Below are 12,259 nucleotides of genomic sequence, written 5' to 3' on the forward strand. Positions count from 1 at the left end.
ATATGCAGTATAAGTGCGTAGCTCTTGTTCCAGACTAATTCTTTTCCCTGTCACAAAGTATTGTTTTCTCCTGTGTCTTTTGTCTCTCGTCTTTAAAGTATTTCTGCTGTGCCATTTGGCTCCACTCCAGCGTGCAGACAAGAAAATGCAATTTTCAGAATTGCTCTCCACAGATGCTCCAGATTGCTGCAGAGGACATAAAGGCACTTTCCTGGCTGTAGCAGGAATTGCTGCCTATGTAGCGAGGGAAGTACAGGTTACATGGGCAGGGCATTATCACACTGCTATACTGCCTTGGTTGGAGCAAAAACACTGTTGAGGGCAGAAGGTACAGAGAAAGGAATAGAGAACATTCCTCTGCTTTACAAACATCTTTTTTCCTTCCAACTGCAGTTTGACCTAAGGCTGAACATTTCTGTATTTAAGTTGATTACATGACATATTGTGGCTGCACCTCACCCTGTAACTTGTAAGGTGCAGAGGAAAATGGAGTTTCAGCACATTGCTTTATCTTCTGTGACATTATTCTTTCTTCCTGTGCAGGGAACAATAGCCAACTCACTAACATGTGTCCAGCTGCATAAACGAGCTGAGAAGATAGCTGTCATGTTGATGGAAAGGGGACATTTACAAGATGGAGACCACGTGGCTTTGGTTTACCCACCAGGTAAAGAACTACCGTAGCGGTACCTTGGTAATCCCAGAAGTTTATCAAGGTCCTTTAGAACAGTGCAGCATCACTGGTGTTACCAAACTGTAAACCATGTTAATTGGCAAAACACAAAATGTTTGCCTTATTCTCATTCCTCTGAACTTAGTCAAACATATTTAAAAGAATTTCTATTTGTGTATACACATAGATATTATTTCTTTGGGTTCAGATTAAGATTAACCTGTCTTTTTAGGACCTGTCTCTTATGAGCAGTTAAATTTAATCACTGCCTTTCTTTTAATTTCCTGGATATAGACTATTTTATGGGCATGCAATTCCATCTGCTGAGTGTTCTTATATTCACCTGTTGAATTCTCTCTTGGAAATGCTGTGTTTCCTGAGGGTGAAGCAACAATAACTGGGAAGTAATACATGGATTTTTCAGAATAGAAATGTGATGAATAAGTAGCAAATGATTAAGAAATACAAATTTATAATTGCTACTTTTTCTCTAAATCCTTAATCTAGACAGATCTCTGTGGCTTGGATTTTCATCCTTTGGTATAAGGGCTTTTAACTTTGTGTTAACTGGTAGCATATTTGGCATTTTCTTGAAATTATTTCTGATCAAGTGCTGCTCTTTAATATTTCATATGTGTTGGTAAAATAAACAGTCTGATTTCAGGTCCGTATTCTGATATTTGCTTTGTGAGGACTGCAAGACACTGATTATATCTTTGTAGTTTATAAGAGTAATTTCTCAATGGTTAATACGGGAAAACCTTTTGCACAAAGGAAGACTAGTGCTTTAAACTTAAATTTTTATTTTCTGTATTTTACTTCTCACGATGAAGGAACAATAACTTACCAGTACTACGGATCCTTTTCCACTGAAAGAATAAAGCAGCCCATACTGTCTTCTTATCACAGCCTGTGTACAGCACCAGGGAGGTATCAAACAGCAGTATTTAAGAGATCTTCATGCTGTTGTCTGTTCAGCCTCCTTAGGTAACCTAAAGGGTGCTGTCCACAATCCATCACCTGCCGTCAATATTTATATAGGACAACAACTAATTTTGCGTTAGAAGCAGAATTTCAAAATCATTACTTCCTTTTTTACTGTAAAATTTTCCTATGTGAGTTTAAAAATTACAAGAGAAAGTATTTTATGGAACCTCCAAATGTTCTTTCTGCAACTCATAGGAACAAGCATCATCCTACTTTGTCCATTTGCTGGGGCATCCCTCTTCCTCTGCGCTCTCATCTGTCTATAAATGTGAATTTAGAAAGATAATTTATCCATAGAAATCAGTCTTTTTAACAGCTTACTTCCTGAACATCAAAGTGAAGTTCACCTCAGTGTTGACATTTGGCTTCAGTTTTGTGTTTTGCCTTTGGTTTTTCATGCTCCAAACGGTGCGATTGAAAGGAATCGATGAAGCCGAACAGATACTGACAAGGGGCTGAAAAAGAAATCTGTTAAAAGGCTCAGTCACTTCTTTAACCTTCTGAGTTTGGTTCCAAGTAATATTTATGCTGACATAAGTGCCTGTGATTAAACGATTTGATTTTCAGGGGAGGGCTTTTGTTTGTTCTTCGTGCAGGGATAGACCTGATTGCGGCGTTTTACGGATGCCTGTATGCAGGCTGTGTGCCAATAACAGTCCGACCTCCACACCCCCAGAACATAGCAACCACGTTACCTACGGTGAAGATGATTGTGGAGGTGAGCAGACACCTCGCATTGCACAAGTAGATGAAATGGGTGATGGATTTGCATAGTCTTTAGGAAAAGTAACTTCAGTGAGTGTTGGTGTGGGTTGAAGATTAGTATTTGTTCCAAAGATCCTGGACTTCAGCATGTTGCCGAACCAACGCTGCTTGACAGCACGCAACCTGCTGACTTGAGCTGTCACATTTTCCCTCAGTTGTGCTACTCCTTTCAAGAAATGTATTTGAAGTGCCTTTTTGTATTTAGCTATGTGCCAAGAATGGTAGGTCTCCTCACTGGCAGCGCTACACTGACTGTTGAGAAAAATCTCAGTTGGAAGTTTAGCCTCACCCGATGGCAGTTGGTGCTCAGCTCTGTACAGCTAACTGTTTTGCATTTAAAACAATTTCAAAGTTCTGTTGTTAAGATGCTGGTAAGTATTTTGTTTCATCCAGGGAAGTGCTACTCAGACTTTTTCCTTTGGTGCTTTCATTTGGTATTTTGACTTTATCTAACAATATTTAGTCTTTGTTGCACGTAAATAACTGCAAGGTGCTTGTTACTGAGGGAAATAAAATTATTACAAAGAGATAGCCACTTAAGTCTGGCAGTTTCTAATCTATTGAATGGAGTTCTAAGTCTCTGAAAAAACAAGTTAAAACAAATGTGGTTTTACCATTTCTAATTAATTTTGTTGTTTTCAATTAACAAGTACTGGAGATAGTTATAATTTCTGGCTCTGCTTGTGGCATCGGATGCCACAAATTACCAGTAGAGGTATGAGAAATTGTCCTATTGTTTTCAGGATTCTCATTATTTAATATTTTGGCACTCAGTATTTTTAAACATCGGTTGTTAACATACAGAAGTGAAGTGTGTTAATTTGCTTTTCCTTTGATGTTTAATAGCTAAACTAAATCTATTTGGTTTCATGATGAAAAACTGACAGATCTAAGCTGACTTGTAATCATTGTCCCTTCAATAGACTAACTTTAAATAAAATGATGAAATTTATTAGCCATATTAATGCCAGTTTGACTTATAAACCTCTCAGCTCTGTTCTACACAAGATTTTCTTTCAATTTGGAGATTGATGGCCTTATAGAAATTAAAATATTGAGGCTGTTCTTTCATTGCCAGTACGATCATGCAAATTTCCTGGTGTGATGGGATCAGTGCCTGCTCTACCATGTTATACGTCTACACAGCACCTTTTGAAGTCAGTAAAAATGGCTTCTGAGCAAAAGTTGGTCTACACAATTGTGGGTTTTGTGATGAACTGGTAAAAAATAAGTGAACTGAGCCCAACTTTGAGCAGTTGCTAAACTGTAGCTGTCTTCTTTCTCCTTCCCACTCTCCCTACGTCTTTATCTCTGACTTGCTATTCTCCAGGCCTGGATATTTTGTATTTTAATGAACCGTCTGATCTTTTGGATAATATAATTCCTGAGAGAGCCACTAGCTCTTGAAATTCCTTTTGTTTTATGCCTTCACTGTCCCAAATCAAGATTTTCGTAGATTATCAATGTAAGAGTTAATTTCCCTTACCGTGACAGTGACAATGATTGGATTGAGGGGTGCTGTAGTGGCTTCACTTGTGTTCACTTTTAGCTTGAAATATTTAGACTGTCTATACAGGGAACTCATGGGGTTGGAGGAAGTAAAGCAGAGTTTGATTCAGTACTTCCATGCTCCAAATTTCCTCTGATGAAAGGTTTCCTCAACCTGGAAGGTTGACTTCCATGGGATTATTGTCAACAGAAGCTGATCTCTTCTGCTCAGTGGCAAATTAGTGTACATATGATTATTGATTTTCTTAGGTTAAGCATTTGAAATTTAGTATGCAATTAAATGTTTCAAACTCCTTAAAGAAAAATAGTACTCTTAGCAACATTTGCACAGATTCCCAAAATTCTGGGAAAAGAAGAATGATGTTGCCTTTTCAGTTTTTCCTCTGTACTGTCTTCAGTGATTAACAGTGTCATATTTATGTTTGACTGAATATTTTCTTAAATATATTAATTTTTATATTCAGTAAGAAATATTCTTGTAGTTGCTATTTATGAATTTTTGAAAATAGCAAATCTAAAAGGAGAATACCTTCAGCATGTGTCATCTAAAATTCAGTGCAGATGGTATTTGCAGTAAGCTCACCATTTCATCTCTTAGTACCACTTGCACAATTTGTGATCTAGAGCTACTTTTGCCAGTACTAGAAGAGTTCCCAGTGGTTTATCACTACTACAAGAACCGGAAAGAATTGTGGCTAACATAAAATTGATTTAAGATACCAAAATTATTCATATAAAATGTCAAGCTAGGTTTTGGTTTATGTGAAAATATTGTTTATAAACCAAGATATATTATCATCACATAGGAAATATTTGGACAAAGTTTTCTCTACCAGCATTTTGGGGTGATAACTGATACAAAGTGTTGGAAAAGTCACATTTGCACTATTAAGGTGCCTTTAGTTTCATTACAGTGCAATTTTCATGTAATTTGTACAACTCACATGACTTTGTCAGCTTTGTGAGCTGTACTTTTTGTGCATCTTTCCACCTCCTGGTCAGAAAACATTAGACTGAAATACCCGTGTCCTGTTCAGGCAGAAAATGAGTCACTGCCTTGCTCATTTTCATGGGAGAATTAATTAGTATATCCTGTTGCATTATTATTTATTTCTCAAATTTCTAGGTGAGCCGCTCTGCCTGCTTAATGACCACACAATTAATATGTAAATTATTACGGTCACGAGAGGCGGCAGCAGCAGTGGATATCAGAACATGGCCTCCGGTACTAGACACAGGTGAGTGCTGAGGCTGGGGGACTTCTCTGTCTTCAATACTGTGTTTGTCAGGGGCTCAGAGGTCTGTCTGATACATGTGTGGGAATAAGATACACCTGTTTTCTTTCTCTATTTTCACTAGACGATTTGCCAAAGAAGCGGCCTGCACAGATCTACAAACCTTCTAACCCTGAAACGCTTGCTTACCTTGACTTCAGTGTCTCCACAACTGGCATGCTAGCAGGGGTAAAGGTAGGCACTTCTTGAGAAAGCTGCCATTCTTTGCTGTGATGCCTGACTGGCAGGTGGTACATTGCTCCTGATTTGTAACTGCTCATGATTTTTGGTACTAGAAATTGATATGCTTCCTCCCCTGCAGTTATTATTCGATTCCATTAACATTAAATTAGTTCTTCTGTACTTGCTACGGGACTCTATGTGGTGGGTTTAGCCCCTCTCCTCCTCCTCAGACTAAACATTCCTGTGGATAGCCCACTAGCTTGTGGGCTTGTGAAACACTTTTCAACTTATGCATCTGTTATTTCTGTTTTATGAATGAAATGAGACTCAGGCATCTTTTGTCTGCTTGTTCCAGTGTCCATTCATTTTCCCCTTCTTATTGCAACTCAGCTACTGACCATTGGTCTTCAATGTTCTCTTCTTCATGCAATTAAGGGACCTGAAGATTTCTCTGATATTCACCTGGTACAATACTAGAGTAAGCAGCAAAAAACTATTGATAGATTCGTTTGATAAATTAATGCATCTTGAGCTCTTTATATCTATTCTACCATTTTCTCCAATCCTTTAGCCACAATTCATCAAATCTGTTTTGCCTGTCTGCTAACTTATGTATTATCCCACTATTGGTTTTGCCAAGACACAGGCAGAGGTAAAATTACTCTGTTATTCTTACCATATCTAAAAAGTATGATTACTTTAGCAATCTCTGCTGATGTATCACACTTATAGCATGTATTGAATTCCTATACTCTTTGGTATGATCCATCAATTTTCAGAAGCTGTCAGCATACTTTAAAAACATTTTATCTAACTTTGAATAGCTATGATGCCTACAGATGTGGAGTAGCTACTGGGCTTCTCAATAACCAACAGAGAGAAACAGGGACTTTTAGGGTGTAATTTATCTCACTTGCCTGAAACATCTATTTTTGAATGTCACGTAAGTCTTCCATTTCTTCTAAAGGGAACTTCAAATGATTGTTTCAAATGCAATCATCCATATTAAATTAGGTCTGAATTCCACCTTATCAGACTTGCAGAAGTGGCTACTAACTATGCAAAGTGAATATTTGGAAAACTTCAAAGATAGTCAAAGGCAGGGCAAGTCGATGAACCTTTCTTAATGTGGCTAGAGGGAAATACAGATAAATCCATCAAGGAATTCTTGATTAGCTTCTAATATTTGGGTCACAAAGCCTCCAGATCACTGACTCAGCAGGTTTATGTAAACAGTTACCATCTACTACATCATCACTAATGATTAATTAATTATAAAAAGATCAAAAGAGGCCACAAGGCTTATATTTATAATGCAGTTGTGCTAAATTTAAAAAATGGTTAAATAACTCTTGTGGCTTCTGAAAATGGATAAATGTTTTTTAATCACCTTGAATATAGTAGGTTCCATGTTTGCTCTCAACTTTTTCAATAGCTTGGGAGCAGTATGCCTTAAAAATTCACAGAGTAGCACCAGTTCTGTATCAATACAGTTCATTTTAATCCTGTGTGAAAAAATGGTCTCGAATCAGGTAGAGTAGATTAATCTCTGCAAACTGCAGACAATCAGTGTGCAGACATCTATTCTGAGCTGGTCCTTTCGAATCACTTGGAATACATCATTGGCAATGGAGAAAAAGTCACTTCTGAATCTTTATTCCCCTGTTTACCTTAAGATCAAATAAAGTTTACCTTCCAAGTGTCTGTTCCCCTCCATTGACTCCAGCAGTCAACCAGCTCCGTATGTGGCAGAGATCAAAGGTTAGGTAAGTTAAATCCTACCCAGACTGTATTTCTAACGAGGGTATCTTTATTGTTTGCTAATAGATAGGACGAAGATATTTTTCTGTTTCCATTGTCATTAGGACTTCTAAGTCAGGATGGGTGTATGTGGAAAGCATCCTAACATTAAAAGAAAAATCAGGATAATTTCCTTTTGATCAGGTTTTTTATTTCCGTTTTTCTACTATCTGCTTTTATCTCCGAGAGCTTTCTCACCAGGATTTTGAGAGCCTGTTTCTCAACTAGGAGCTGAAGACATATTAAACAACATGAAGACTTATTACAGAAACTTTACTAAGTTTATTAGGAATCTTTATCACTGAATGATTAGGTCCTTTGTACTGTTTTGCAGGCAAAATCCCTGTCCATTTAAAAGTGCATTGGTATTTTATTAAGAAATACGTACTTAGAAATATGTTACTGTTGATCAACAAAATGCTTCATTCAGGCCGTGCAGTCATTAATTCCTTTGTTGTTCCAGAAAGTTTAGTGTGCTATCATTAGCTTTGCATATAGCTTGGAGCACATCTTTAAACCACTCACAGCTTTCTTCCTAAATCACTTCAAACTTATCATTCATTCTGTCTTCTCTCCCCTTTCACCATTATTTGGATGCCTTCTTGAAGGAAAATTATGTTTCCTTAGATATAAATTCCATGTGTGCTTACACTGAGCATAAAGTCAATATTTATTTGGGGGTTTTTATCCTGTAACTGATTTAAGCACTTGGTGCAGTCTTCCGAACAACGTAGTTGATCATTTTAATTACTTTGCTGTTGTCTTTCAGATGTCTCATGCAGCCACTAGTGCCTTTTGTCGTTCTATTAAGCTGCAGTGTGAGCTTTATCCCTCCCGAGAAGTCGCGATCTGCTTGGACCCCTACTGTGGACTTGGGTTTGTCCTCTGGTGCCTCTGCAGGTGAGGCTTCTCCTCTGCCTGTTTTGAAACACCGTCTCCATTGTACTGTAACACAGCAAACTGGATGATGTGAGTGATAAAAGAACGGGAAGAACAGGCAACACCTCTGGGACTGCCGTAGGCAATTGGAGTTGCTGGAAGCTGTGTGGAGAGTGCTGTATGGAAGATATGGTTTGTTTGAGAGGGGCATGGCCGTAGGTATTTAGACTTAGAAGTACAGAGCATCAAGGAGGCTGCTCATTGACCTCCTGCTGTTTTACTGCTGTCTCTGCAGAGCCTGGATTGTTTTATTTGATGAAAGCAGAGCTTTACCAAAATTACCTTAAGGAAGCGGTTTTCTGGTGTCTTCTTTTTCATTCTCTAATCTGAAAGCAAGAGTAGATATCGGGGGACTTCCTCATTTGTAGGACTTAGGGATGTGATTTTTGTAGAGGTGTGGAAGTGTGTTTTCTTGCAGGTACTTGTGTGGAAGTAGCAAAGTTATCAGGAAAAAACCAAACATTTATAGTGAAATGCGAATCAGCTTTTTTTTGCTAATAACTTTAGAAATTTCTGACAGAAACAATTCTGTCAATCTCTGTACTCCAGGGAAGTTACAGTTCAGCACTGAAAGCAGGTCCATCAATTTATTTATTTTTAAGGTTAGCTGGGTTGATGCAAAGCGAAAGAACTATGGGAGTGTTAATGGAACCTGTTTTTATGAAGGCATCTTAGAGTCATAGTAGTCCAACATCTCTACTCCCTCCATAGAAAGTTCTTTGATTTTAGCAGTATTGCTATTTTTAGTTACTAAAATGAAGATAATCTAGGGCAATAAAAATATACTGGATAAACTTTGTACCAATTTACTGAATAACTGAAGGAAGTATTATTTGACAACAACTGCAACGATTTCTTTTCAACAATTATTGTTTATTTTAAAATAGGCTGTTGGCCTGTTTTATTGTCCTTTTTAAAATATTTATTATTAGATATGAAATAGGCTAAAGATTAACAGTATTATCTTATTAATTCTTGATCAGTTTCTTTTGATTTAAGCTATACTTGCCCTAATACTATTTTGGATTTTACATAGGGATTAGAGTTGCCTTTGTTTTGAAAAACTTTTTTTTTCAGCTTCTTATTTCCCCAAAAGAAAGGTAAAAATATCTAGGCTGCAGGAAAAAAAAAAATCAGAAATGTTGAGATTTTAATCAAATCACCCTGTTTTAAGTTAAATTTTTTAAATGATGATTTTTTTTAAAGTCCACTGAGTATTTCTTATATAGACTTGTGTGTTCCAGCATGTCCTGATGTCATCACTGTTAGGCCTTTGCTCTGCTGGGGGCTGAGCCAAATTTGCCTCAGTGCATTCAGTGAGACCAGAGAAGGACTGACCCGTAGGAGAGTTCAACTAAGGAATGTATGCTTGTATAGGATAATGTTGAAACATAGAGCATATACAACATCATGACAGAGCCATAAAACACAGATAATGTTGACCTGTCCAAAACTCAGGTAATTTGTGGTGTCCATGACTCTCCCGAGTACAAAAATTTTTGTTTCTTCCAAAACTATTTTTTCAACAAATAAGCATTTACTGCCCTGAGGTCCTTCCCAATACTGATAGTATTCAGCCCTTTAGGAGGAGAAGATTGTTTATGACTGGCAAGTGAATTAAAGCAGCAAACCTCTGGGGGAAAGCAATCAGCATCTGTGCCCTTTGTAGCTTATAGAAGGAATAGAAAATTTTATACTATTTTCAAAGAAGAGAAAGGAAACAAGGGAGTTGAAGGAACTGAGATGAGGCCAGCGACACTCTAGTCTCATGAACCATCACATCAATCCCTTCTTTGCCACTGATCTCCCGTTCCTATTAAACCAGAAAAACTGCGGGCTGCTAGAATTGCGATTGTCATTTGGGGAAAGCTGGCATCAGATACAGCTTCATTAATTCCACTTACAAACTTAATTCCCATTTCATTACTGTTTTAAAAATGAGTATTTCTTGATGTGATAGCAAAAAATACATCCTGGAGTTTATTGGACTCCTGCTCTTCATGACTTGAAATTTTGCAACTTTGCATTTTACCCTTTGAGGTTCAGCGTAACCAAATCCTGCTTAACATTTCAGCCCAGATTTCTATCTCAGAGAATTCTGATATAAAATTATGATTGTGTGTCTCCACTCCCATTGACTAAATTAGCATTTTTAATGGCATACGGAAATGAAGTTAGATCTTCAATTTTTGATCAGTTAGGGGGTTTTGAGAGTTAAATAGGGACTCTTCATTTTAGGAGCCCATCAGGAAGAGAGATCAACCTCCTATGCTGGGTGTGGTTAAAATGCCAAGTACGTTTTAATCCCTTTGTTAACTAGACCAAAGGAGGCATTGACTAAAGAATGAAAGAAAACCTAATCTTTTATCCCCGTTGTAGGTGCTTATACGTTGTGCTGGCCTGCTCCACTGTGGTGCCCCAGAATGCCCCATTCTGTGAGGTCAAAGCTACTTAGGAAAGCTGCTGGAGCATGGAGCCAGCCCTTTGGTAAGTTCGGAATATATTGCATAGTTTTGCAAAGTTTTTACATTTTAAGAATTTATTATTTTATGGCCTAAAGGTTATAAAATAATAAAGAAACCTTGCAAAGCAGAGCAATACATTAAAAAGAATTGTTCCCTCTAAACTGGCTGCATGCTCCAGCAGGGTTTCCTTGGAACCTTTGTCATTGAACAGCACGTCCTACGTGTGGCGGCAGCCATCAGCCCCATGTGAGTTCACAGACTCCTAACTTCCTAATTTTAACAGGTTCTTACTCGTCTCAATAAAAGAATACATTATGTTTGCGTTTTTCTCTTTAATAATCTTGTTGATCCATTCTGAGAGGGTGATTCTACTATTCTGACTTGCATTGCATTACATTTTAAACTGTATTACATTCTTTAAAAGGAAAAAAAAATTAAAAGTGTTCTCCAATGATAAAGAGTGGATTCTGAACCCTATTGTTCAGAAATGCTTCTTGAAATTAAGATGTCCCTATCTTAATGCTCCTCACTGTGGGGCAGAATAGAACATTCTACAGTTCATTAGTGAGAATTCACTTAATTGATAGTTGCTGAGTAATGAAATAGAATAAGAATTTTCTCTCTACTTTAGACCAGCTAAGCAAACTCATATTGCAGTTCTACTTTTAATACTGGAAGATAGAATTGTCCTTATTCAAATTAAAATTAAGTACATTAATAATTTAAAATAAATTTTATAAAGTCAGTGAGACTCAGACTGGACCAGATGAACTGAATTTTCTGGTCCATAACAGCCATGTAATAAATAGCATGAATGCCATTAAATGATCCAGGGAAGGGTTTTGAGGTAAGGTGCAGTGAAGTGGCTTTCTCCTATCCTGCTGTCTCTGTTCCATAGCATGAAGCCAAAATCCCCAGTGCTGCTGCTAGGTAGCTTCTGCAGCAAGAGACTGCAAGGTTTCTTAGTAGCCAAACAAGTGGAACTGTGCAAGAAATAAGCAAAGAATTGCAACACTAACATGAGAACTGCATTTTAGGAAACTTTAGTGTGCTAGGACTCACTATTTATTGTTACGTTTTTTAAGCTAACTTGAAGGTACCTGGCAGGCATGAGTCCCCAATTTATGAGCCCTTTTATAGCAAATTAAAGGCAACACTGCATAAAGAAGCCTAAATGCCACATCAGAACAGGATAATTCTGACATGGGAAGTGAAGGATATGAACATAAGCATCTCTCGTGTTTTGCAAAGTGCATACCAAGCACAGGAGGAATGTGCAGGTGCATCTGCCCACAAACTACTGTGTGCCAGTTTCCTGGGGCTTCTTTTGCCAGTGTATGGTAATTTGTGGAGAGGCAATTAGCATTTCTTCCACATTACAATAGGACTGTTAAACCTGCCTCAAGTCTGGAAGGTTCAAGAGCAGCTGAAAGCCCTGAATCACCTTGATACATGAGTTCTGAGATGGGTTGAGAGACTGTCAGCTCTGTAGATGTGCCCATTCATGGGGGAGTAACTGAGGCAGGAGAGATGGTGATAAGACACCACCCAAGTGGTGCTCAAGGCTGAGCAGTGGCCTTTTGCTGTACAGTAGTTACACTTGTGATCTGTCTCTGCCTCCCTTGTCTCTCCAGTACTGATAATTTATCTGCTTACCATGTACA

The 12,259-nt window shown here is 37.8% G+C and overlaps 1 protein-coding gene across 5 annotated transcripts in view; it reads left to right on the forward strand.

The window, feature by feature from the left end:
- The window catches only part of DIP2C (disco interacting protein 2 homolog C), a 310,242-nt gene that overhangs the window by 256,385 nt on the left and 41,598 nt on the right, over positions 1-12,259 (forward strand). For all 5 annotated transcript variants that reach the window (XM_064637840.1, XM_064637857.1, XM_064637830.1 and 2 more), the window contains 5 exons: positions 544-667; positions 2,257-2,378; positions 5,061-5,172; positions 5,294-5,403; positions 7,961-8,091. In XM_064637840.1, the coding sequence (XP_064493910.1) occupies positions 544-667; positions 2,257-2,378; positions 5,061-5,172; positions 5,294-5,403; positions 7,961-8,091 (599 nt within the window). The remainder of the gene's footprint in view (positions 1-543; positions 668-2,256; positions 2,379-5,060; positions 5,173-5,293; positions 5,404-7,960; positions 8,092-12,259) is intronic.

The sequence above is a fragment of the Pseudopipra pipra genome, chromosome 1 (genome assembly GCF_036250125.1).
Source record: "Pseudopipra pipra isolate bDixPip1 chromosome 1, bDixPip1.hap1, whole genome shotgun sequence".
NCBI lineage: Eukaryota > Metazoa > Chordata > Aves > Passeriformes > Pipridae > Pseudopipra > Pseudopipra pipra.